The sequence below is a fragment of the Seriola lalandi genome, unplaced genomic scaffold, assembly GCF_002814215.2.
Source record: "Seriola lalandi dorsalis isolate HSWRI2012SDOR001 ecotype SW California unplaced genomic scaffold, Sedor1 jcf7180002054561, whole genome shotgun sequence".
In the NCBI taxonomy this organism is placed as follows: domain Eukaryota; kingdom Metazoa; phylum Chordata; class Actinopteri; order Carangiformes; family Carangidae; genus Seriola; species Seriola lalandi.
This window is the reverse complement of record NW_019525114.1, coordinates 867223-889602: the sequence shown is the minus strand read 5'-3', so window position 1 is coordinate 889602 and position 22380 is coordinate 867223. Positions and strand designations below refer to the sequence as shown.

Sequence of the window (22380 nt, the reverse complement as noted above, 5' to 3'; positions counted from 1 at the left end):
TTTGCATCTAATTTTTTTTTTTTTTTTTTTTTTCCTCCTGGATAGATTAGAATTTCCCTCATTACTTGAATAATAATAATAAAAAAAACTCTCCAGGTTCCTTTTTCTAACGTCCCATAAGATGTTTCTGTAGCAGACGCACCTTTTACAATATAATTAACCTGTAAAATATTCAAATTAGTTGAACTATATTCTTTAAACTACATATTAGTTGAACATGTGTTTTCTGATCATTTCATTGTAAAATGTTAAACCAGGAACTCCCAGACTGGCTTTGTAAGCAGACTTTTCATGTAAGTTTATAATTGTATTCAAATTGAGGAAATTATACCAACATTAAACTATCCAATCCCCTTCTTCCCTTCCTCAACAGCAGATGATCGTGCTCGACCAGAAGAGCGTCGGCGTAATGAATTGTATCGACAGTACTATGAAGAACTCCAACGGCGCTACGACACTGACCGTCCCGTTGACTGCTCTGTGATCGTCGTCAATAAGGCGCAAAAGTATGTCCACTTTCTATTCTTCACAGGAAACACTGCTGTAAGACCAGAAACGTCTCTGTAAATATTCAACCAGTGCATGGCAGGTTTTCATTTCATATCGCTCCTCCGTGTGTGTGTCTGTGTGTACTTCTGCTTCGATAACAACTGTAGGGAGTATGCTGAGACGGTCGGGCGGAAGGTCCGTGATTTGGGCATGGTGGTGGACCTGATCTTCCTCAACACAGAAGTGTCACTAACCCAGGCTCTGGAGGATGTAGGCCGAGCCCGCACTCCCTTTGCCATCATCATTACCCAGCAGCACCAGGTCCACCGATCCTGCACTGTCAACATCTTGTTCGGCACACCACAAGGTAATGCGGACAAGACGACAATATGAACCCATTGGTTGGTGTGGTTGCTTTGGTCACTCCTAAGGTAACTAGCACAGCATTTCATCTTCTTTTGTTGTCTCACATGATATTTTTTGTGTCCTTATTGCCATAGAGCATCGAAACATGCCAATGCAGGATGCCATGATGCTAGTTGCCCACAACTATGACGCTTACAAAGTTGAAAATCGTGAGAAAGAACGTGAGGAGATCGCCAGAAAGGCTGCCAAGATGGCAGACGACGTATTACTCAGGGAGCCTGACAGAGAGAGCCACCCCATTTCTGTGCTCACTGCCATTACGCTGCTGTCTGAAAACAGGTATTGACTGTGTAGAATTGAATAAGTAAATTTCTATCATACCCTCAGTCACAGTTTTCATTTTTGAAAGGTTTAAATTTCAATAGGGCCTGTGGCCTCTCATGGATAATTAAAAAAAAATAAAAATTCTCTGTGTTTCTCGGGTAGATTTGTGACCCCTGAGGAGCTGGACAGTCTCATTGCATACCTGAAGGACAAAAGAGCCCGACTGGTACGAAGCGCTGCAGACCCTCTTTCAGGTAAGACATTAAGTGTCACATTAAATGTTAGTGTAATATGTAAGTTTATATGTTTATTCTTCAAACAATACTCACATGCCCGTATATAAATTGAAAGAATAATTCCTAAAGCAGCGATAGTGGACAGGAAATATGCAATTATCGTTTTTGTGCTGAAACACATTCCAAAGTTGAGCTTAAGTGGGTTTCTTCTTATTTTTAGCGCAATTTCCCCGACAAACAGTTTCCTTTCTGATCTGTTTTAGAGGGACAGTGACAGAGGAAATTTTAAACTACAGACTGTATTATTGGATACCCACATCATTTATCAGATTGCTGAATCCTCATTAATTTAAGATCAACTTCACAACCCAGAATGAAGACTGAGATTTTGGTTCCACATCTCTTAACAGTGGAATTGTTAAAGAATGTCTTCCTTGGTCAAAATGATGAGGAGGAACAATTTCAGCAACCAGAAACTCTTGCAATATACACATGAGCATGTACATTGAAAACCAGCTTTGTCTGTTGTCCTCTGACTGTTGAGTGCAGTATTGTTGTTTCTAACTGAACCTTTCACCCTACAGCTGCAGTCCATGTTGCAGCTCCTGCAGACGTTCCGCCCTCAGCTGCAGGACTGCCACCCTCATCCCATTCTACCCTCACAGCCACACAGTCCAGCCACCTCGGCCTGTCCGCTGGTTCTAGCGCCTCAGCTAACCCCAGCCATCAGCAGGAGCTGCAGGCTAAAATCCTCAGCCTGTTCAACAGCGGCTCCGGAGCCTCAGTAGGCGCTAGTGGCCTGCCCTCCGCCTCCTCCCATTCGCAGGCCTACAGTTCCCTTGGCCCGCCCCCTTCCCAGAATCCACCCCGCCCAGCCATGCCTGGCCCTCTTCCAGCTGGATCCCAGGGTTACGGCACCCCACCGGGCCGCATGCCAGTTGCACCAGGTGGTCAGAGGCCCCCCACCTCTGCCTCAGGTATCAATTTTGACAACCCAAGTGTCCAGAAAGCTCTTGACACACTCATTCAGAGCGGACCATCTCTTAACCACCTGGTGAACACTGGGGCATCCCAGCCACCCCCCCGACCAGCACCTGGCATGGGCCAGGCCCCGTCTATGTCCATGTATCCCCGACACTACTGACGGAGTGTAGAATATTAATTACTTCTAATGTGAGGTCCACCTTTCCCTCTGATACTAGTAGACACAACACTGTGTTTACCAGCTGTGTATAGGTAAACCGTAGAGATGTTTTTGTAAAAGCTTTTAATTTTTTTTTTATTTTAATTTTTTTTTTTTTTTATTATTAAATCTTTTTATTCTAGGCGTTGTCCTCAGTCAAATTTGATGACTTGTTCAGACTACTTAATGGTCTACATTTTCAATTGTTATTAACCAGAAGATAATTGGAGTCTTCTTGCGTGTGAGTTCAACAATGAAGAAATGGTGCATGTCTGAAGTACATTTTGGTTCTTGATGGACACCTTAGTTGTTTTCCAGCCGTGATCTGTTCTGTGTTTTCATTGTCAAAATGAAGACATGATTAAAAACTCAAGACACAATTGCTGTAATAAAATGGTATTGGTTTATTGCATTTTGTGCTGACAAATCTATAAAATGGAACGGGTATCGCCAGAAGCCATAGAGATATAAGCATTTGAAATGTAAGATAAAACTACTTTTCCTCTTTTTTTAATGTACCATGAAACACAATAGAGAATAATACGTTTTTTTATTTTATAATATTTAACTTACACTGACACAAAAAATAAACACCTCCACACTAACTATACTTGATTTATTTACATGTAGCTCCCTCCCACCCTCGCCCACAACCACCCCCGCCCCCAGCAGTTACAAGTGCACATGTACACACATACACACTCCCACAGAACTGAAAGGAACACACTACGGCTTTACCATAAGACTACGTACGGTATCAATGAACTGTTCAGAATGGGGGAGAAAAAAAAATCATGTGAAATTTTGATACACGTGTCTTTTCTGTGTAAATCATCCGTATCTACATCCATTACATTTTTAAAGCATCCATATAAAATGTTTCCCACGACTCCAGTGAATTAAAAACAAACCCGCACAGTGATTGGGTTCCTCATGGGGGGGAGGAACTGGTTATTAAATAAAATAGTGAATTTACAAAGGCTATAAAGTCTTGAAAGAAAAGACATTTTGGGAAATACACTTATTTCCAAGAGTTGAATGGGAAGATCCATATAACTCATGTCTGTCAGTTAAATATGAAGCTCTAAATCTGAATAATTTATATTGATTAAAGCTGTATAAAAGGCTAACCATAAAAACGATTACTTTTTGTCCTGTGAGGGGTCATATGTCAGACCATTAGCTTCCCGTGCTGCCATTGGCTGCCTGGTAACGGTTACCATCCAAGATAAAATCCACGTAACAGCTTTTTATATTTTGGTTTTTGTACAAATTAAACATGTCAATTAGTGAGCTTTTGGACCGTGCTAGCGCAGCTGTTTCTCGTTTCCTTTCTCTGTGCTAACTCTGTGAAAAAGCAGAACAAGCAGCAGATTTCCCAAAATGCTTCACTCTTCCTTTTAAGGTTGACTGGACGCCTACATAAAAAAACAAAACAAAAAAAAAACATTTTGGCGATTGGAAATGTTTATATTTATAGACAGTTAAAGAACCAGGGTGACTTTTCATTTAAATTGTGGATTTGCAGGCAACACTTCCAATAATTTGGCACGTCCGGACAGTTTTATCGTTTTGAATAATTTGTATCCATTAACTGATAAATGCTACAAATATTTACAGCATTTACGCGTCTGTCTAATTCACTGGAGCTCACATTTTCACACGATCATTTATGTCGTTAACTGAAATATACTTTGGTAGTCAGATAATATTTGACACAGAGGACCTTGTCAACAAATCTACCATAAAAAATAGAATATTGTACTATAATAATAATAATAATAATAATAATAATACTAATATTCATCTTGGATACAATGATTGGCCAGTCCTAAGGAAAGAGAAAAAAAACTATAGTGGTAGAAAGAAAAGTTTGTAACTGATATAAACAAAATACTTTTATACCACAAACACCCAATATATTTCCAATACACCTTGTTCAGGGTAATTGCATGCATGCACTGAGTTACACAACATAACTGGAACAGGGCTCTGCTTGCACTACATGGATAGCCACTTGAGTTTTTCTCATCTGCCTCCCAGAGAGATAGACTGTGTGAAATGTAGGTGCAGCTGCTGTTTTACCTCCGGCACCAGGCACCTCTGTCTGATGCGTCTGCGAAGATACTGCAGGGTACGATCTAACCTCAGCTGCAGACCATGAGCCCTCTCTGCAATAATCTGGGATTTGTTTTGTTTTTCCTCTGTTGGTGTCTTAAAGGACAGCCTCCTCAACCCGGTAACAGATGTGTTTCAGAGCCCTTAATATCCATTTAAGGATGGAGACTGAGTAATGATCACCGGCAGGTTTGTCTCATGCTACAGTTGTGCAGGCGAAGGATCTGATCTAAATCATGGATCAGTTGGGGGGAGAGGGACATGCTGGTTTCTGAGTCGACTATCTCGTGACGTCCAAGCGGAGCCAGTGCCAGATTTGGAAGCGCGAGTTTTATATTCTTTGATCATTTTTCAGAATTATACTGCAATCACATTTAAAATACAGAGCTGGGGTGGATTTAGTGGCTGGGATGGGAGAGGCCAGGGCAACTTGGGGCAGAAGGGGTTTGGGTGGGGTTGGGGGGGTCGGGGGGTGGATTCTGGGAAGGCTCACCTCACAGATTGAGTGACAAGCACTATAAATTTAACAGTTACTATTATTCTTTTAAAGAAGTTTGGCAAGAGAAAGGAAAGAACGCAATGCATGCTAACGTGTGAAGAAAATGCTCAAATGAAGAGATGTAAACGAAATCAGCAGGTAGATCTCTGGGTTGTTGCAGTTCAAAACTGCAGCAAATAGTGGGATATGATTCTATTTGAGTCTGAGCTGTCAGACCTCCACAGCTGGCTGTAATACACTCCTGTGCCACCAGAGATCACTGTGGGATAGAGTCTGTACAGAGCAGGCTGGCTCTTGATTGACCCCCACCCCCATTGCAGACTGATCCCGTCACAGAGTGCCCCCTCAGTGTAAAGTGCTTTGCTGCCTCAGCCACATTTGGGATGAACACTTTAGATCTTTAGGGTCCGTAAGACCTGGTGACAAACATTCTGATGAAATAAGTGACTGCTGACACCTCCAGTTTATAGAAAATAAAAACAAAGCTGTGAGAACAATATTGCACATAATCATACAAAACTCTAAGACTTCGTCCACAGTGATAGAACAGTGTACAACAAAAGACAACACTAGTAGGTTACAGTGTCTCTGACTTAAGTGATATATATTTACAAAGGTGAAATGACCATTCTCAAGGCCCATTCATTCGCAAACTCAAAATCTCCTATTACGTTACATAAGACTACTTGAGCAAGATTGAAATATAACAAGTAACAATATAGTGAACTCATACGTTTTCTTATTTTTTGCAAGAGACTTGTTTTCAAGGTCTAGCCATGTCGCTGACTGTCTGGCAAACACTCCCGAGTTCTCAAAAAGTCCAACTCAATGAGAACATTTGACGACCTTCCTCCCAGCTCTGCACCTTGAACATGTAAGTCATCACTATAGAAACCACTAAAACAAATATTGCCACATAGTACCATGCAAACAGCAATTATAAAACATTTATAATTCAATAAATAAATTCATTTCCAATAAACGTCTCCAATAAACATCAGATATCTTTTCTTTTGAATAAATTTAAAAGGCTCAGTTGATGCAGGCAATGTTGTGGAGACAATCCCAAAATAGCCATGTTCTTCAAAAACGTATGTGAGCGTTAAACAACCCCTTTGTCAGAGTTAAGTGTGACAAGCTTAATAAAGAAAATCTTCATGACTTGGCACCCTAAAATCTTTGAAAACTAGGAGTGGCTGCTTCTTAAGTATCATAGGTGTCAAAGGTAGGTGTGTTAAAAATTTGCAAACAGTAAGGTTTAGCAGATAAGCCATAAATATTCATATTGAAACATATTTTGGTATTTTCTTGAAGTAAACGATGTAAATTAATCATCTGTTACCTTAAAATTGGTTCACTTTACTCATGGGATTAAATATGAGAATAATGACGAGAGCATTTCTTTTTAAAAAGAGAATAAAAGGGTGAAGGATTTTGCTCTCAGACGTAATATTGCATCAAGGTATTCAGTATATTTCTCTAATAAAACAGAAAGCTAACCCTGTCCAGAGATCACAGGCCAAATGTTTACAGGTACAGCCTCGTCTTGTTAGACAGCCACCACCACTGATATGTATGTCTATACCCTTTTCACTTGATCTTTAATGTTGCTTTAGTCTTCTCTATTTACAGTACAAATAAAACTATAGATACTAGCAGCATTCACAACATATGGTCCAACATTCAAGCAACACTAAAAACATTTAATACTGCTTTTAAATAGTTCTAGAAACTAATGTTTTGCTTTCCTATATTGTATATACTGTATATATATACGGATTTGTTTATATTAATATTTCTACTACAAGTGCAACTGACCAAAAACAGTTTTCTTTAAGAAACGAAACAGAAATAATCAAAGTAAAGTGACAGCTGTCCTTGGTCAGAGTGAGATGAATCTGGATTTTATAAGACTTACGAAATCTACATATACAAAATATATGTGTAAAAAAATAAATAACATGATCACATGAGTCCGGATTTCAACTATTGCACATTCCTTCCAAGATGCACTTTTCTTTTTTTTTTTTTTTTTAAAACCTAAATATGATTTTGCTCACAAGTCATTCAGTCAGGGACATGTGTGGCTCAAATCTTAGCCAATCTAGAGGATATAAAATCTCACTGGAGAGTCTACTGCATAGAGTTCAGTCTTGTGGACAAAGTGAGTTTCCTAGCTACAGAAGCCATTGTCCTCTCTATTTATTTAGACTAGATCCCATAAACAATCAGCGGACAGATGTTCAGACTCTCACCTCTGTAAGAGCTGATACCTCAACAGCTGGGTGTTGGTCGCTTTATGGAAGTCTGAACATCTGTCCCTTTATCATCTATAGGGCGACTCCAACTACAGTGTCATCACCATGCTAGTTTCATGTAGACACCTCTGTTTTTAGCACACTTTGTTCTCTCTGATTTAATCAATAGAATTTTGTTCACTATGTCTCTTTGAAAAATACTTTCATATGGCACATTTAATGTATCTAAATTTGGCAAAGCAACAATATATCTTTGAGTGACAATCAAAATGATTACAACTATTTCATCAATATGTGTAACTTCTATCTATAAACATAAATACATATTTGTTCTCTAGATGAAAAAATAACATTTAGTATTTTTCTTTTTTTTAAATTTAATGATCTTGATGAATTCATCAAAATTTCACTTGTTGCACAGTGGCGGACAGTGCAGGTGCAGTGCTTGTCGAGGTTACAATGACAGTTACCATAGTGACAGGAGCCTATGCCATCCAATAAATAAATCCGATAAATAAATAAATAAATAAATTTTAAAAACAACGTTTTTGAGCTGTCCCTCTGAGCGAAGGAACGTTTTCTCTCCACTAGAAGCTTTTTAGTATGTCACAAAAATACTACACTCATACTGAACAACGCGCCAGAGCTTGTACATTATTTACAGTGATCCACACGAGGGTCGAGGGGTGCTGGCAATGATAATCTCCTCGAGGGGGGGGTTGTACCGTCTCCCCACTCCACTGTCACACCAGCCTTCTGCTAGGAAACGCACTATTCACAGTTTAATTACGTGTCAATCTCTAAAAACTAAGCTAGCCTTGTTGTATTTTTTTTTTTTTTTGGCACTAACAGTGGCCACGGGGATAAACAGCCACTAAGAGATGAGTTGAAAGGAGGATGGGTAGAAGACAGTGATGGCAGTAACAGAACGAGTGGAGTAAAAACACACACAGTTATAAGGATCTCATGCTAAGGAGTGATCAGGTTAAAGATAATACTGCAGGTTTGATCCACGTGCCTTTCAGTCTTCTTCGAATATCGATGTGAATTTCACAGTTCATACTTAACTATATTCTCTGTCTTCCAGCTGGTGGTCCAGACTGTGGGTCGCAGTGTCTTTTGCCTTGAAAGATAAATCACATCAAAGACAACAGGCTGGAACGCTGTGGGAGGTGTCTGATCACCACGAGGGAACTAAACAGAAAACCTACACTGAGCTCATTTCAGCTGGCTCTCGTTCTTTCCAAGCAGAAGCCGCTTCTATGCCACATTTGTATTTGAAAAGAAAGAAGAAGAATCTGCAGAGATTAAAACAAAGACGGACACATACATGCATGTGCGCTCACACCTCAGCTAACAACACACACCCACCACCACCACCACCTCCCTCCTCTTTACCGAGTGACTCCGACTCAATGCGAGTTACTACAGTAGAATACAGACGAGCAACGAAAAAAAAATGTCTCTTTAAGAACAAATCTAGACAGCATCTAAATTAGTCTAGAGCCTACGATAGATATAGTAGCTTATGAGACTAAAATGAAAGGTTTACTAGCTGAGCATGTGATACTGCTCAGTGGTCTGCTGGGGGTGGAGCAGAAGGAGAGGTGCTGAAGCTGAGCTGAGCTATTGGTTGAGTGTGAGAGGACTATCTTACAGAAATAAACGGTAAGGGGCAACATGATGATGAAGCAGCGTTGATGAGAGGGCGGGAGCATAGGTGACACAGGAACAGGGCTGAGGGAAGGGCGGAGGGATGGTACGGGGGGGAGGGGGCTGCTCTTTCAGGAGTAGATGGTGATAACCTCGCGGCCGCCTCCGCGGACCAGGAGGACCCGGTTGAGACCCTCAGTCAGGACCTCCAGGAACTCCATGTCTGAGAGAGAAGCGTTAAAGAAACTACACGAAACAAATACAACACTTACATATATATTATACAGCAAGTGATTCTGGGTCCATACAATATATTTTTGTATGAACAGTGCATCATGTGACTGCTTGTATGTGACACGTATCAGTTTTCACTTCTACTTTGTCGGGTCTTTCAGCTCATTGTCGGGTTTACTCCAAACAACTTTACTGTTTTGGTTCAGTCTTCTCACAACTTTTTCTTCTGCAGCAGCAGGTAGTTGTTTTTAGTTAAAAAAACTGACTCTGCTCAGCCACAAACTGTATTCACACAAAGTTAAAACTGGCTGGTGAACATGAACACAGTGGAGCCTGAAAACTGATAGGAGATTAAATATTGGACTTCAACATGTGGCCGAAAACACGACTCCAAATGAACGATAATGTTGCTGCGTTGCGTGTTGTTTACAGCTTGTTTCTGCTGCCCACAAGTGGTGAAAAGTGCAGATGCACCTTTTTGCTTTTATCTATTAAACACTAATTATCTGGATAACAGCAGCCCACATTCAAGGTGTTCTTCAGCACAGTTATCAACCTCACCTCTTCATCCTGCTTCGATGCTTCAGTGTTTATTCTGCAGTAGTGGTAACAGCATTATTTGTTTGTCAGATATTATCACTCAATAGCAATTTAGTTTGTGGTGATCTACAGTTGCAGTAAATAGCATTTGCAAAACATTTCCTGTGACTAATTTAAAGCTGCATTCATTGATTTTTCAGCTACACAGCAGCAGCGGCAACGAGCTGTAAACACAACATGGAAATATCACCTTTCACAGTCGTTATGGCGAACATGTTAGCGAACAGTTGCCTATTTACATCTGACACAGACCAACATTAGCATTCAACTGGAGTCGTGTTTCTTCCATTGACAAAAGCAACTCCAATATTCACTCTCTCTTAGTTGTGTTTTGATCGCCACCAACTCCAGAGGGAATATCTGACTCTAACTGCTCGACTATGTTCCCCAGTCAGTTGCTAACTGTGGGTCTGCGGCTTGGTGTCGGACAGGTAGCGCACACTGGGATTGCTGGACACTGGCTGCTGGTAACAGGGTTGATTAGAGCGGAGACTGAACCAAACAGTAAAGATATAAACCATAAAACTTGAAAGACATTCAAAGCTCTGCGGAGCTGAGGAGAACTGCAGGGTTTTGTGATAATTCTCTGTGGGTTCATCACTACAAGTGACACCTTTCACATTCACATACTAATGATACATTGTTAATATTAAAACATAGATTAGATTAGTATAACTTTAAATAAAAGATAAACTCCTTATATCATCATCAGAGTACTACAAAATGTGGACAACGTATTTCATAATGTGATTTATGTATTAAACTGTAACTGACAGAATCTATGTGAATCAAAACGCAGTGTCAAAAGAGTAATTAAAAAGAATTAACCAAAATCCTAATTACTACTTTGTCTCTGTTGCCATCTTGCACTTATCTTCTGATAACAAATCACAGTGCTTTTTTTTTTTTATTCCTGAATCCAAGTCAATTAACTTATCGTTTATTGCTGAAACACAAAATCAAACTTTTCCTCCTTGAGTAAGACCGAGCCTGGAGGCTTAGACTAAAGTTGATTGTATCTACAGAGCACCACTAAAACTTTCACTGTTTTGCACACCACCTGAATGTCGATTTACTTACTCTGTTTCGCCATAATTACACCTACGTGGGTCAGTATATCTGTGCCATGGGATCTTTGGCCTCCATTTTTCAGCCCCCACATTGGAGGTATCCAGAATTCCCAGTTTAGTATTGTAATGGGACCAAGCCATTATCATTCTATAGTCAGGATCAGAGTGCATCCCGGCAGACCATCACACCAGGTGATGCTCCTTTTAACTTCACTGTTTCAGAAGAAGCAATGTAATACTGATTAACCAGGAACACATAAAAAAGCTCTACATTATAAATTCATGGGGTTATTATGAAGATCAGCTTTATGAGTGATTACTTGGTCCAAATTCTTTTTGTCTGTTTATGGATGAGCGGTGACTCAACAGTGTCGCTTCTTATTACTTGTGTTATAAAAAGGAAGGCAGCACCGTCTCCAGCATCTGTAGGACCCTCAGTCGACCCGCTTCTCTCGCGGTAAAGGATACAGTTCTCGTCACCTGTCCGGTTCTTGGGTGGCCCGGGCATGTTCAGGAGGACTAGCTTGGCCTCCGAGGACTTTTTGATGATGACTTCATTCAGCCGGAGTGCTGTGTGCATACGTCGCACGTTGGACTGGTTCCTGAGCGAGAACACATTAAAACAAAGAAATGATTAAGACGCACTGATTGAGGCCTAGACACGTTATATTTTAAAGTGTGGTATGCAGCGTTTCGTGATACCGAGCTGGTCATGGTGACAGATGCTCATTCACACGCAAGTATTTCATCCTCATCTGCTCATGAGACCAACTCGGTCAATATGAGATGTGAATGGACTAAATGATGTTTATAGGAACTTCAATACTTACAGGTTCTCCCACTCACTGCAGCGTGGCAAGGAGAGAAACACATGAATATCAGTACTAAGCTATAAATTCAAAGTTCTTCTTTAACAGCGTTCTGGCAGACCTCTATGGTCGTATATTATACAGCAGAAAAGACTTTGGAGACTTGAGGCTCTTTGTCAGGAACAGGAAGGTAATTCACCTTTACAACAGGTAAAGGTTCACTGAACATTTCAAAGCACTCACGGCTTCATGTTGAAGATGTCTTTGATGCCCTCTGGTGTGGCTGCGCCAGGCGGCTTGGCGGGCTCCCCGTCACACTTCTCAGTCCAGGTCATCTGGATCTGATCCCCGGGGCTCTGAGCCCCCTCTGCGGGGGTCAGCGGGGTGGCCGGGGTTGCGGGGCTGGTCGGGGTGGTGTTGTCGTGGATGAGCTGGACCTGAGTAGGGGAGGACACAGGGGAAGAGGCCGACTTTGACTATGAGACGAGAGGAAAAGAGGACGGATGTGGATTTACATGTACATTACATGGAAGAGTCACAGTTGAGGTGGAAATGTAGGAATGCAGGTTAAGTCACAGAGAGCCACAGTTTGAGAGAGGGAGAGGAAAGAGAAGTGTTATTAAGAGCCTTATGGTGTTTCCTTCTGTACATTACCTGCTTTCTTAGTCAGTAACAAGAGCTATTAGAACAGTGATATATAACATCATTCAACAGAAAACTGAAAATACCAGAAAGAGGACGAGTCTTTCTCAACTCCACTGGAATCAAATTATCTCAGCTTGGGCTGAATGTTTGTGTGTTGAAGGGAAAGTTCAACATTTTGGGAAAGATGCTTCCTCGCTTTTTGCTGAGAGCTAGATAAATATGACTCCCATACCTTTACAGTAAATATGGAGCTACTGCCAGCAGCTGCTTGGCTTAGAAAAGAAACAAACAAAAACAGCTGGCCTGACACATCGTCTGTGAAGCAGCATCATGTTCACATTTGATTTTTGTACAAATGAAACAACATGTTCATTATTTAGATTTAGAGATGCTGGTAGATGGAAATGGGGACAGAGCCAGGCTATCTGTTTCCCTCTGTTTTTAGTCCTCATGCTATGCTAAGCTAACCAGCAGCTGCTTACTGTACAAACATGACAGTGGTATTAATCTTCTAATCTAACTCTCTGCAAGAAGTAACTATATTTCCCAAAACTATTCCTTTAAATCATTGGAGATATTAGTATTTCTATTTTGTCATTACACCTTCATATTACTATTTTTAGTTGAACATTTCACAAAAAAAAAAAAAAATCTCCTGTGGGTGTTTAGTTTTATCGCATCACTCACGCTCTAATCACTCAAATCAGAGCTTGTTTAGAAACTTAACACTTCAAACTGAGGTCTGTTCTCCACTGGGTTCTGACCCTACCTCCTCCTCAGGTTTCTCCTCCTTGCTGGCTGCTGGTGGATCCTCGGTCACGCTCAGCTGGGTGGTCACAGCGGCCGGGTTCTTACGGCGGATAGACCCACGGGATGAATCAGTGATGCTCTGGATCTGTGATGACACACATGAAAGAGAGGGAGAGGAGAGAAGTGATATGAGCCGAGATATTTTTGTCCAGTGTTCATGAAAAACAAAAGAAGTCAGTAATATGTTTTTACAAGAGATTTGTTTACTGTATATCAACAATGATTCACTGATTCAAGTAAAGTAAAAGTGAGGATAATTTCACAGCACTCATTAACTTTATCGACCAAGAGGACCAAGCAATCTTACAGTTCAACAAAAACTATGAGGGAGGTAATAATGTAAGATCAATATCTTTTATTTTCCACGTCTGTCAAAACACCATCATGCCCCCACGCACAAAAGCAAAGCAGAGTCTGCAGTCAACAGTGATAGAGAGGGTAAATATGGTCTCCCATCGCTCCCATTTAAGCGTAGATATGCTTTTGTCCGGGGGGTTTTTGTGTCACGTTAAGTCAAATCCGCCCGTTGAGTCGTGAAGTTCATGTGTATATCTCTGAGTGCGTTTCCAAACAGCAAAACTTTGACATAAACTTCCTTACCTCTCTCTCGCGCTCGTTCTTGGTCAGGTTGATCTGTTTAAGCATCTGCGACCGTTGTTCCATCACCAGAGTCTTCTCGTAAGTGTAGGCTGAGATGTCGCTGTCGTGCTGCGATGAAAGAAAAAAACAAAACAAGTCACTTATGAGCGGTTTCATACGCGTTCTCCCAGTGTATTTTGAAACAAAGTCCTTTATGAAACATATCGTCTGACCAAGTCTCAAATCAAATGTGTTTATTTCTGTTGAATGAGGAGTGAAAAACCTGCCGTCATAGAGAGGGTAAGAAACGATTCATCATTCAAACACGGGATAATGAAGCATACTTTCGGTTAGCCTCGGCGCGGAGGCTTTCACGCTATTGCCCTTGGAAAGTGACAAAAGTAATTGTGGGAATAATGAACAGCTTGAGAGATTTAATTCATTTCCTGCCCAGTTTTCCAGTTGCACACATCTGGCCACTCAGTGCGTTAAGTGGATCCGCAGGTTGAATTGTTGATTTTGGAAAGTTACAAAAAGTGTTGGACACAGCTCGCCTCAATTCCAACCTTGGAAAGGCAGAGTGGAAGAGGGTTTTAAGATATTGTATTTAATGGTGGGATAACCACCAGTCAGCAGCAGCAGCAGCCCCCCCCCCCTTTATAGATGTATCTTTATATAAATCTTTTTACTGATATAATGGTTGTTACAGTCAGATATTAAAAAGTCAGTCTAGTCTTGAGAAAACACTCACCATTTCTACAACTTCCACCATAGCGTCAATACGGAGGTGATAGAGGAATGTGGTCAGGTCCTTCTTCATCTGGATGCTGTTGTCGTCCATCTGGGCCACAGTGAAGATGCGCATCTTGCACTTCCTCCAAACCTGAGGAGCAAAAAACATCATTTCTGGTATAAATGTATCCACATAATTCAACTGCTCTCTGATTACTGTCTGTAGTTTTATTTACTATTAGTAAACCTCATTTTATTTTATGTTATGGACAAAACTGTGCTAAAGAAACTATGTCTGAGCTACATCTACTACAAGCTGAACTTCTTAAAATGTTTATATAATCTGTAAGAAACATGAATGTGCCTGTAGGAATCCAGGCTGTGCTTTAACAGTTTACTGAGTTTTGTACTAATAATGCATCCCTGTTTTGTCTTTTGTTGTAGTAATGATTACTGCACGGTACCTTGTGCTGGCGGAGGAGGAAGGGCAGCAGCATCAGCATGCCTCCATCGTGGACGATCCACCACACGTCGATGTGACCCTCAGTGAAGCGCTCGCCATTGGACGGGAAGGCCGAGATGTTCTTTGGGACGAGCAGAGCCAAGTGAGCAGCTGTGGTTTCTCTCACCAACTCTGCCGAACACAAAGACAGATGCAGCGATAGAGGAAGAGCGTCAGCTGTGCTACTTCTACAAGCTCTCTTCATTACTGTTACTGCAGTTTTCATTACAATTTTAAGTTGTTTTGACTGGTTCTGGTTGACTTCATCAGGAAGTTTTGACACTGATTAGATATGACTTTATCATAGGCATGTTTCTCTTTTCTCTTCAGAGTTTTTGTTACTGATAAATAATTCTGCTGTGCATGAGCAAATCCTCTTCTGATTCATTATGTTTCCTATTTTTTTTAAAACATTGTACTGTGTGATTAGGAATTTTCTTTTGACATTTGAAAAGAAAGATCAGCTGCTCAAAAGCTGGAGCTGTTAGGGATTTTGTCTCGCTGATGTGCTTCAGCAGCAACGTTGCTGGACATAAAAAAGAGCTTGAAGCCTGCAGGAGTCTTTAAGCACCACTTCACTTGTCCACATGACAAATGAGCCTCAAAACAAATCAGATTTCAGCCTTTTTTGATTGAATTATCAGTTTCTTTTCTTTCCCAGTGACCCACCGATGAAGTTCCTCCAGGTCTGGTGCTCGTCTCCTTGCTTCCAGTTGCGTGGCCAGGAGACCAGCAGGGCGTTATGTTTCAGGCCGCCCAGCCCACCGGCCTGGATTAGGTGGGATGTAGCGTCACGCAGGTTCGAGGACACGGTCACTTGACAGAAGCCCTTCACCTTCTCTGTTTCCATCAGTTTACGCAGCGCCTACAAAGGTATGACAGAGAGTAACCGTTACAACTGAAAGGGGCCGAACTGGACAACATCCTAAAGTTGTGACCTTTTTCACATTTTGAGAATTTAAACTGTTAACGTTGGTTATTGATGGTTAAAGGCTCCCTACCTGCTCTGCACGCTGGACCTGGTCATGGTTCTCCAGGTATGTGCCCTCTAGAGCTGTCCCAACAATGGTGAGACCTTTTCCTGCCTTCAGTTGGTTGGTCAGAGACAACAGACGAGGCTGCTCCACGTTCTGCTCGCCGTCTGTACTAACCAGGACCAGCAACTGAGGCCTGAAGAGAGATAAGATCAGAGGGGAGAGAGAGTGAAAATACAGTGCAGAAAAGAAATAGGGAGATTTAAATAAAGGCATGAAGAAAGAAATGGCTGGGTTGGCCAAGTAAAAGTCCTAGTTGGGAAAGATAGACAGAGAAAAAACAGCATGAAAAGTTGACATGTTAATATGAATTCAAAAAACTCTTTTTTGCAGTTTGACAGCTGAGATGAGGACAATCACTTATAACTGAGAGAAAATGCCCGAACATGTACAGACATGTTCATCTCTGTGTTTATCAGACAGTGTATGACTCAGTGTGTCATACCTCCAGTTCTTGGTGTGTGGGGGACCTTCCTCCAGCCGCATGAGAGCGTAACGCGCGGCACTCAGAGACAGACCTCGTATTCCATCACCCCACTCTTTCTCCGCACTGAAACACAGACAGCACCAATCAACATTTGTCACTCAAAACATGAGCAGTAGTTGTGCAGCTTCACTCTAAATTTAAAAGGGACAGTGATACAATCAGCACACTGAAGCAAACCTACTTTTAGACGACAGTTTGACATAATGCAGAGTGATTGAGGATTGGGCATCGCTGGTAAATGTCAAGTTAACATGATGTCTCTCAGCAGAGGGAATCACAGCACTTAAATACACTAGTTTGCCTGAATGGCTCTGTACCACTCGGTTATAAGCATGGATGGATTACTGAACGGGTCTTCCACTCACAGGCACAGGGGCCCGAGGGGTCAGGGGCCCCCTGGGCTAGAGCCAACATTTGTTGTTGGAAAGACAGAGCTCAGTTAAAAGCAGGGGCCTCCTGATAACATTTGCCAACCAAATCCATTCAAAGAAATGTGCTCTTGTTTATTTGTTACAGTAACATTTCATTACTCACACTTCATATTTAGTGTGAACTAAATATTAAAGTTCAGTGGCAGGTTTTGAACCAGCAGCAGAACCTGAGAGTCCTGACAAACTCTTTCACTGAAAGAGACGCAACATGACTACAAAGAGACACACCACGACTAGGAGACACACCACGACTACCAAGAGATGCAAAATTACAACAAAATAATAATAATTATTATTATTATTAATTATATAGAAGGATATAGGATGTTCTGTGTAACACATGGTTGCTAGGGTCTCACATGACAGGAGGTGACGAGAGCCCAAAACAAACAGTGAAGCTATAACCCAAAAAACAATCTTCCTTTCAAACCCCCCGAACAAAAATGATTGATGGTGTGGACTTGAAAACACACATTTACAATATACAGTATGCACACACACACACACACACACACACACACACACCAGCCAAAACCATGGCAGCCAGCGAATCTAATCTCTCCTGGGGTTGCACTCCACTCACCCTGCGAACTCGATATACTTGTAGATAGAGCCGGCAATAACCATGGCGACAATGGCGTAGTACCACGAGCAGAGGAACATGAGCGTGAGACACAAGCTCATTCCCAGGAAGGACAGAGCCCTGTATAGATGGACAGATACAGAGACACAGACAGTAAGATAGAGATCAAGAGAGGTAAACATGTTTGTTTGTGTTTCTCTCAGTAGCTGCTGAACGGACCAGTGGTAGAACTTGAAGCGAGGTCTCCAGTTCGGAGTCCTCAGCAGTGTCTGCAGGGCGCAGGCCAGGTTCACAAACATGTAGCACATGAGGAAAAACCTGCAGGACGCACACAAGCACAGAAACGTAGTAAATCAGAGCTCTCCTGGTGTCCTGGTACACAACAGAGTGATTTCACTAAATGCAGTCCAAGAAAAATGCTGCCTCAAAACCTGTCACATTTACTGGTATTTACATGTATCAACAAAGCAGAAAAGTGGTCTGCCCATTCGTGTGATCGGCTAAATCCCAATCCCACAAAATTTGGCATTTGCATTGTTTAAGGAATTGTTGGGGAGTGGCTGCTCTGAAATCTCCCACTGAAATCTGAAAGAGTTTGTTGTTTCACTTCTCACATGGAGAGGATGGGAGCCACTGCGTCCAGGGAGGCAATGAGGATGCCGCTCTCGCAGATACAAGCTGTCAGCAGGAGGGACCATGTGGGTTCTCCATTGGCCTTCCCATGGCCAAAGATCTGCAGGGATGACACAGAAAACACATTCACACCACCGATATGGTTGAGGTGATTTTTCCTGCTTGTTGCGGCAGTCATTAGAAAGGACGGGAACATTATGAATATGATATGCAAATTCAAAGACAGACTGACCCGAAGGGCGGGCACGATGCCGTCCTTGGCGATGGCCTGCATGAGACGAGGAGCTCCTGTCAGACTCTGCAGCCCTGCGCCGCAGGTTGAGAAGAAGGAGCCGATCACGATCACCCACGGTGACGGCCAAGCTAATGTGCCAATCACGAGGTTCCCGTGCACCCCCTCCCCGAACCTAAAGGAGATGAGAAAAGGTTGCTTGCCATTTCCAATGCATGAAATCTGCATTTTTTAATTGTATAATTAATAGCACGTTGTTTGTCTCAGCTAAGGAAGAATGAACTTACTTGTCTCTGAGGACCACACCCTCGATGCAGGCACCAAACAGAATCACGCTGGACATGTCTGAACGGTTACAGATCAGGAACGTTGTCATACAGACGAATGCTGTGTTTTCTAAATTGTGGATGTTTGATATTTGTTTAGCCAGCTTACATATTGACCTGGTTAGTGATTGGCAGGACTTAATTAACAATTATAAGCCTTTGCTTTGAAAAACCATGTAATGATCTGATAAATCAATTAACTATATTTGCTGGGGAAATACATCAATCGATTTTGTTTAGGATAATATGTGATATATCAGTGACATTGTAACTAATATCTGTCTGCTTTATTAACTTGTGATTGCATAGGCAGCTCAATGATGCGATTAGAAGTCCTAATCAAATTTGGTTAGACCCCTAAGCTCATTACTGTGAGATACATTCAACATGGCTGCTTCAGAGGCCTGTAATCACCCTGTGTAGCAGCCAAATCATGTTTCAGATCATTTAGGATACAAAAACCTTCAATTTAAAACTTTACAAAACAGTAAAGTCATCATCCTCCACGGTATAAGACTGTGTAAGGAAAGTTTGGAGGGAGAATGCAGTCTTAGATGTGCCAGAAAAAACAGTTTACCCACCACTTCACACCACTGCTTTTGTGCCATAACCATGATAGTATATTTTAGATCTGTTCAACAACATTACAATAGCAGAACACAAATACATAAGCAAAATATGAACATGGTGAACAGAAATCTTTGAGTGGAAAAAAATGAGCGAACTGATTCAGAGGTCACATCACCAGGATTTAAGAAAACAGTCACCGTCCATGAAAGATACGGGAATACTTTGGGCCAGACAGAAAAACAATGCATTACCCCTTGTCAAAATCAGACTGGTATTGTAGCGGTTCTGGCCTGTCACCGTTTAAAACATTGACCTTTAATTATGGTGCTCCCTGCAGGCCAATCAGTGTGTTTTTGTTGCGGCAGAGCAAAACACCATGGTGCATCATTGCTTCAAGTCCTGCCAAAATTGGACCAGAGCTGTCTGACATATCGTCACTAAGCTTAAAATACCATTTGAGTGGATATCTGACTGGAGCTCAAGGAGTACTTTTAGATATCTAGTATAAAGAAGGTCAGAATTAGGGTTTTGTGTATCATTAACAGCCCCGGGGAGTTCATTCAGTTATTAACTTAAACTTGAAGATATTAGTACTGTGTCCTAACTGCACAATCTTATGGAAATCAGTGCATTTATATAATATTTGTGTCAAAAATTGACACTATTTCAAATGTTTTTTTTTATTTGGTCTGTGCAGTTATTCCTGTTATCCTGCAGGGGGCAGTAGTGAAAGGATACAGACGGTGGAGGTGGTGGTGATGGCCGCAATGGTTCCAACGGGGATAGACTTCTGGGCATCACGCAGGTCTCCAGAGCGGTTGGAGCCGGCCATGATCCCTGAGCAGAGAGTCGAGACGCAAACATCGTCAGGATCAGAGATTTACACACATAAAAACAAAGGGTGTGTTAGAGGCAGCGGAATAGTAATTAAATTCTGTACATATACTACTACAGAAGTGTTAACAACAGAAATCTTTTTTTACAGTTTTAGTCAGCATCTATTTCATCATTTTGTTTTGTCCTAGATAAACTTCACACATCAAAAACACAAGAGTTCATTGGGGAGTTAAGAAATGTTTCTTTAAATGTCACCTGTCACAGAGGGGAAGTAGATCCCGACCAGCAGCGTGAAGAAGCTGGTGATGTCGGCCAACACGTAGCGGTTAGCGTTGGTCAGAGGATCGTCCGGCTCTTCCACTGAGTACGTGTCCTTCTTGGCGATCAGGTCCCCCTTCTCGTAGTAGGTCCCAAACAGGTTCTCTGGGTAGATGAGAGGGATGAAGGGAAGAACAGAGGAGGTCAATGTTCCATGTAAAAACATGGTGTTGAAATCACTAGCATGAACTGCAGCTGATTATTGTTGTCTCATAAAGCCACGTCTTTTAGACACAAGGTGCCGAGAGAAAGTATTCACCTCCTCTGAAGTTGTCACGTTTTACAACACTGAATCAAACTCGATTTAAATGTGGTTTTTGTTTTACACTGCTCCGTTTCAATGTCACAGTTAGTCAGAGACTTGTGAAACCAACTGCTGGTGACAGTTGTGTCCTCTTAAAGAAGGTGAATACTTATGCAAACATGTATTTTGTATTCTATAATGGTAATCAGTTTAGATCTGTATTCACTTTGACATTGAAGGGCATTTTTCTGTTGATTAGAGTCAACATGAAAACTTCCTGGGGGAGGAGGGGGGTGAACACTTTTTGTTGGCACTGTATTAACCATGGACTCTAATCTACAAATGTGAATCCTTGACACAGGCTTTACTGTCGGCCCAGCAAATAACACTTGAGTGAAACAAGGTCAAGCCAGCTCCGGACTTCCTCTGGCTAAGGGCTTTTTGTTAAGCCCAGAGCTGAGAAATATAAAGTGCCGCTGTTACTTCCCTCTGCTTTGTCTTTGTGATACTTCATCGCTTCCTGCAAATACTTTCAACAGGCACCGAAAGAATGAACTTTATCTTGTTTTATCTAGTCACATATACAGAAGAAGGAGTGAGCAACAGTGATGGCAACAGCAGAGTCAGAGCAAAAGATCAGATGTTTTTTCAAGTCAAAAAAAAAAAAATGTAAACGTGCATCACGGACTATTAAGGCAATTCTTAAATTATGAAATGACATGGACTGTAATACAGTGAAAATAGAGCATCTTAGTATGAGACATACAGTAACTAATGTATATGATGAAAACAAAATATATCAGTAGGAAGCTTCATTATAATGTCATTATTCACTGTTTCCTCTTAATGTCCTCTGTGCTTTTCCCATAAAAAAAAAAAGAAATCTGTAACCAGTCCTACTGACATACAGACATTGTTATCTTTCCCCATTTGACAACAGGTTTTTTCTACAACAGGAAAAAGCAGTATTAAAAGTTACACAGACTGAACTTGTTTTAAGTCAACTTTTGCGTTTGCATTCTTGTACATAGCCAATAATTCATTCTAAAACCAATTTGAGATGCAAACACTACAAATAAATTGTCAGTGAATCAGCAACACAGACAGATGAGAGACATAAATATGTGTGAACTGTACATGTGTGTACGCATGTGTATGGATTGTGTTCTATCAAACTGAAAATGACACATTGGTCTTCACTTGTCTGCAGATCCAAACTTCATGAACCAACCTGCCAGGATCCCACTGGTGACCCCCGGGATGCCCTGGGCCCGCGTCACATTGTTGTCGGTGAAGAACTTGTCGCAGGTAGCGTTGAGGTACGGTGAGTCACAGAACATGCGCCACAGCTGCGTGGTGACTGTCCCATTAGCTGTCTCGACGGTCTTGGCACACACATCAAAGGTCTTCCACACCAAAGTGCGGTTCCCCAGGAGACAGACACTGGAGAGAAGAAAGGCACAAAATGTCTGGTGTGTCTGGTCGTAAGCAATTTGTTTTGACCCCTTTAGTAAAGATTCAAAATATCAAATGACAAAATGTCACATTCTGCCTGCGATTTGATTCAATCTAATTCAC

General features: G+C 41.5%; 2 protein-coding genes across 10 annotated transcripts in view; one reads left to right on the top strand and one right to left on the bottom strand.

The window, feature by feature from the left end:
* Window positions 1–2978, top strand: part of ncoa5 (nuclear receptor coactivator 5) — a 10329-nt gene extending 7351 nt beyond the window's left edge. For 3 of the 7 annotated variants that reach the window (XM_023416146.2, XM_023416142.2, XM_023416148.2), the window contains 5 exons: window positions 374–506; window positions 654–856; window positions 990–1194; window positions 1342–1433; window positions 2000–2978. In XM_023416146.2, the coding sequence (XP_023271914.1) occupies window positions 374–506; window positions 654–856; window positions 990–1194; window positions 1342–1433; window positions 2000–2559 (1193 nt within the window). In that variant the 3' untranslated portion in view covers window positions 2560–2978. The remainder of the gene's footprint in view (window positions 1–373; window positions 507–653; window positions 857–989; window positions 1195–1341; window positions 1434–1999) is intronic. The other 4 variants (XM_087176577.1, XM_023416145.2, XM_023416147.2 and 1 more) reach the window with 3 other exon arrangements.
* A 913-nt stretch (window positions 2979–3891) lies between these two features.
* LOC111662324 (solute carrier family 12 member 5-like) overlaps window positions 3892–22380 on the bottom strand; it is a 154609-nt gene continuing 136120 nt past the window's right edge. For 2 of the 3 annotated variants that reach the window (XM_087176574.1, XM_023416140.2), the window contains exons 8-26: window positions 22034–22245; window positions 20496–20663; window positions 20142–20240; window positions 18795–18852; window positions 18508–18682; window positions 18257–18375; window positions 17862–17960; window positions 17643–17762; window positions 16587–16691; window positions 16109–16277; window positions 15777–15972; window positions 15070–15239; window positions 14625–14756; window positions 13895–14002; window positions 13254–13379; window positions 12083–12315; window positions 11861–11875; window positions 11499–11632; window positions 3892–9349 (exon numbers count right to left, since the gene is read on the bottom strand). In XM_087176574.1, coding sequence (XP_087032700.1) covers window positions 9258–9349; window positions 11499–11632; window positions 11861–11875; window positions 12083–12315; window positions 13254–13379; window positions 13895–14002; window positions 14625–14756; window positions 15070–15239; window positions 15777–15972; window positions 16109–16277; window positions 16587–16691; window positions 17643–17762; window positions 17862–17960; window positions 18257–18375; window positions 18508–18682; window positions 18795–18852; window positions 20142–20240; window positions 20496–20663; window positions 22034–22245 — 2530 coding nt within the window. In that variant the 3' untranslated portion in view covers window positions 3892–9257. The remainder of the gene's footprint in view (window positions 9350–11498; window positions 11633–11860; window positions 11876–12082; window positions 12316–13253; window positions 13380–13894; window positions 14003–14624; window positions 14757–15069; window positions 15240–15776; window positions 15973–16108; window positions 16278–16586; window positions 16692–17642; window positions 17763–17861; window positions 17961–18256; window positions 18376–18507; window positions 18683–18794; window positions 18853–20141; window positions 20241–20495; window positions 20664–22033; window positions 22246–22380) is intronic. The other variant, XM_087176575.1, reaches the window with a different exon arrangement.